The sequence below is a fragment of the Bison bison genome, unplaced genomic scaffold (genome assembly GCF_000754665.1).
Source record: "Bison bison bison isolate TAMUID 2011002044 unplaced genomic scaffold, Bison_UMD1.0 scf7180017845859, whole genome shotgun sequence".
In the NCBI taxonomy this organism is placed as follows: domain Eukaryota; kingdom Metazoa; phylum Chordata; class Mammalia; order Artiodactyla; family Bovidae; genus Bison; species Bison bison.
Window position 1 is genome coordinate 4,158 of NW_011476432.1, and position 2,755 is coordinate 6,912.

The following is a 2,755-nucleotide window of genomic DNA, read 5'->3' on the forward strand; positions in this document are numbered from 1 at the left end:
AGAGCCCCCGCCCCCTACCCGGCCCCCCCTGCCGAAGCCCCGCCCACTGCCGCGCTTCCGCAGCCAGCTCACCTCGCCAACCGTGGGCTCCTGCTCGCCCAGGCCCACGATGAGGATGCAGTCTGCCTGCCGGATGCAGCACTGGGTCCAGGGCGTGAGTGTGCTGTCCGCCTGGTAGAGCACGATCCGGTGGATGTCCTCCTGCTGCCCCAGCCAGCTGGACAGCCGGTACTCGTGGATACTGGAAGGCACAGACACCCTGGTGTATTTCATGGCTGGGCAGGGGCCCCCTGAGAGCAGGAAGCCGGGCTTGGCCAGGCTGTTCCCACGTGGAGGCCTCATACCTGTCCAGAGCAGCAGAGCCAAGGCGCTGTTTTATGCTGTCACTGGTCAGCAGCAGGGCAGGGCCTAAAAACAACCACCAGATGCAGAAAACTGCCACAGCCCACCTCGGAGGAGACGTGAGGCCCTTCCTTCTCCTGGAATCTGCTTGTCGGGAAAGCAGAAACCTCTCACAGCTCTCGAGAAAGTGCCTGTGGCCCTGAAGGAGACCCTCCGGGCAGGTGAGCCTGCGGTGTGCCAAGGGAAGGGCTGCGCCAGGCACAGGGACGGGCAGCCTCTCTGAACCTCAGTCTCCTCCTCTGTACACACTGGGCTTGAATTTCTGCAGCTCTGAAACTGTGTGTGTGCTGGGGGCAGGGGAAGCACAAGCTTGTAAAATGCAAGATTAGACAACTTCCCCAACCCAAGTCAGTGGCTGGCTGGATTCCAGCAGATGTGGTTTACCAGGATGGAGACGCATGCTTTCACATGCTGTCTCTGAGGTCAGCTTGTTCTTCCATCTACAGGGTGGCTCAGATGGTAAATAATCCACCTGCAATGTAGGAGACCTGGGTTCAATCCCTGGGTTGGGCGGATCCCCTGGAGAAGGGAAAGGCTACGCACTCCAGTATTCTGGCCTGGAGAATTCCATGGACTGAGTCCATGGAGTTGCAAAGAGTTGGACACAACTGAGTGACTTTCACTTTCCTTTGGGCTTCCCTGATAGCTCAGCTGGTAAAGAATCTGCATGCAATGAAGGACACCCCAGTTCGATTCCTGGGTCAGGAAGATCTGTTAGAAGGGAGCTGCTGTTCGAACGACACATCTGCTCAACCAGGAGGGCTGCCAGGGGTGGGGACAAAAGCTGAGACAGTGGCCCTCAGGGTCAGGAAGGCTGCTGGACTACCCTGAGGATGAAGAAGTCCTGCTGCAGCAAGAGAAGCCCAGGCTCCCCCTGCACTGGCATCTGAACTTCCCTGAGGGCTCACGATTAGAAGGGGAGAGACAGGAAATCACTGCCTGTGTTTAACTGGAGGTGTCTGCTTTCTTGACAGCACACAGAATAAGAGCGTGTTCCACACAGTGGAGTGCTCACCTAAAGCCAGACATCCTGGAGCAGGAATTCAAGTGGGCCTTAGGAAGCATCACTACAAACAAAGCTAGTAGAGGTGATGGAATTCCAGCTGAGCTATTTCAAGTCCTAAAAGGTGATGCTGTGAAAGTGTTGCACTCAATATGCCAGTAAATTTGGAAAACTCAGTAGTGGCCGCAGGACTGGAAAGGGTCAGTTTTCATTTCAATCCCAAAGAAATGTAATGCCAAAGACTGCTTAAACTACCGCACAATTGCATTCATCTCACAACACACTAGCAAAGCAATGCTCAAAATTCTCCAAGCCAGTACATGAACTGAGAACTTCCAGATGTTTAAGCTGGATTTAGAAAAGGGAGAGGAACCAGAGATCAAATTGCCATCATCCGTTGGAATGTAGAAAAAGCAAGAGAATTCCAGAAAAACATCTACTTCTGCTCTATTGACTATGCCAAAGCCTTTGACTGTGTGGATCACAACAAACTGTGGAACATTCTGAAAGAGATGGGAATAGCAGACCACCTTACCTGCCTCCTGAGAAATCTGCATGCAGGTCAAGAAGCAACAGTTAGAACTGGACATGGAACGATGGACTGGTTACAAATTGGGGAAGGAGTACATCAAGGCTGTATATTGTCTCTTGCTTATTTAACTCACATGCAAAGTACATCATGAGAAACACTGGGCTGGATGAAACACAAGCTGGACTCAAGATTGTTGGGAGAAATATCAATAACCTCAGATATGCAGATGACACCACCCTTATGGCAGAAAACAAGGAAGAACTAAAGAGCCTCTTGATGAAAGTGAAAGAGGAGAATGAAAAAGCTGGCTTAAAAGTCAATATTCAAAAAACTAAGATCATGGCATCCGGTTCCATCACTTCATGGCCAACAGATGGCGAAATAGTGGAATCAGTGACAGATTTTATTTTCTTGGGCTCCAAATCACTGGAGATGGTAACCGCTGCCATGAAATTAAAAGACACTTGCTCCTTGGAAGAAAAGTTACGACCATAAAAAGCAGAGACATCACTTTTCTGACAAAGATTCGTCTAGTCAAAGCTATGGTTTTTCCAGTAGTCATGTATGGATCTGAGAATTGGACCATAAAGAAAGCTGAGTGCTGAAGAATTGATGCTTTTTAACTGTGGTGCTAGAGAAAACTCTTGAGTCCCTTGGACAGCAAGGAGATGCAACCAGTCAATCCTAAAGGAAATCAGTCCTGACTATTCATTGGCGGGACTGATGCTGAAGCTGAAGCTCCAATACTTTGGCCACCTGATACGAAGAACTGACTCACTGGAAAAGACCCTGATGCTGGGAAAGACTGAAGGCGGGGG

The 2,755-nt window shown here is 50.4% G+C and overlaps 1 protein-coding gene across 1 annotated transcript in view; it reads right to left on the reverse strand.

The window, feature by feature from the left end:
* The window catches only part of PNPLA7 (patatin-like phospholipase domain containing 7), a 66,631-nt gene that overhangs the window by 3,911 nt on the left and 59,965 nt on the right, over nt 1–2,755 (reverse strand). Inside the window, exons 22-23 of the mRNA XM_010837557.1 lie at nt 345–408; nt 19–241 (exon numbers count right to left, since the gene is read on the reverse strand). Coding sequence (XP_010835859.1) covers nt 19–241; nt 345–408 — 287 coding nt within the window. The remainder of the gene's footprint in view (nt 1–18; nt 242–344; nt 409–2,755) is intronic.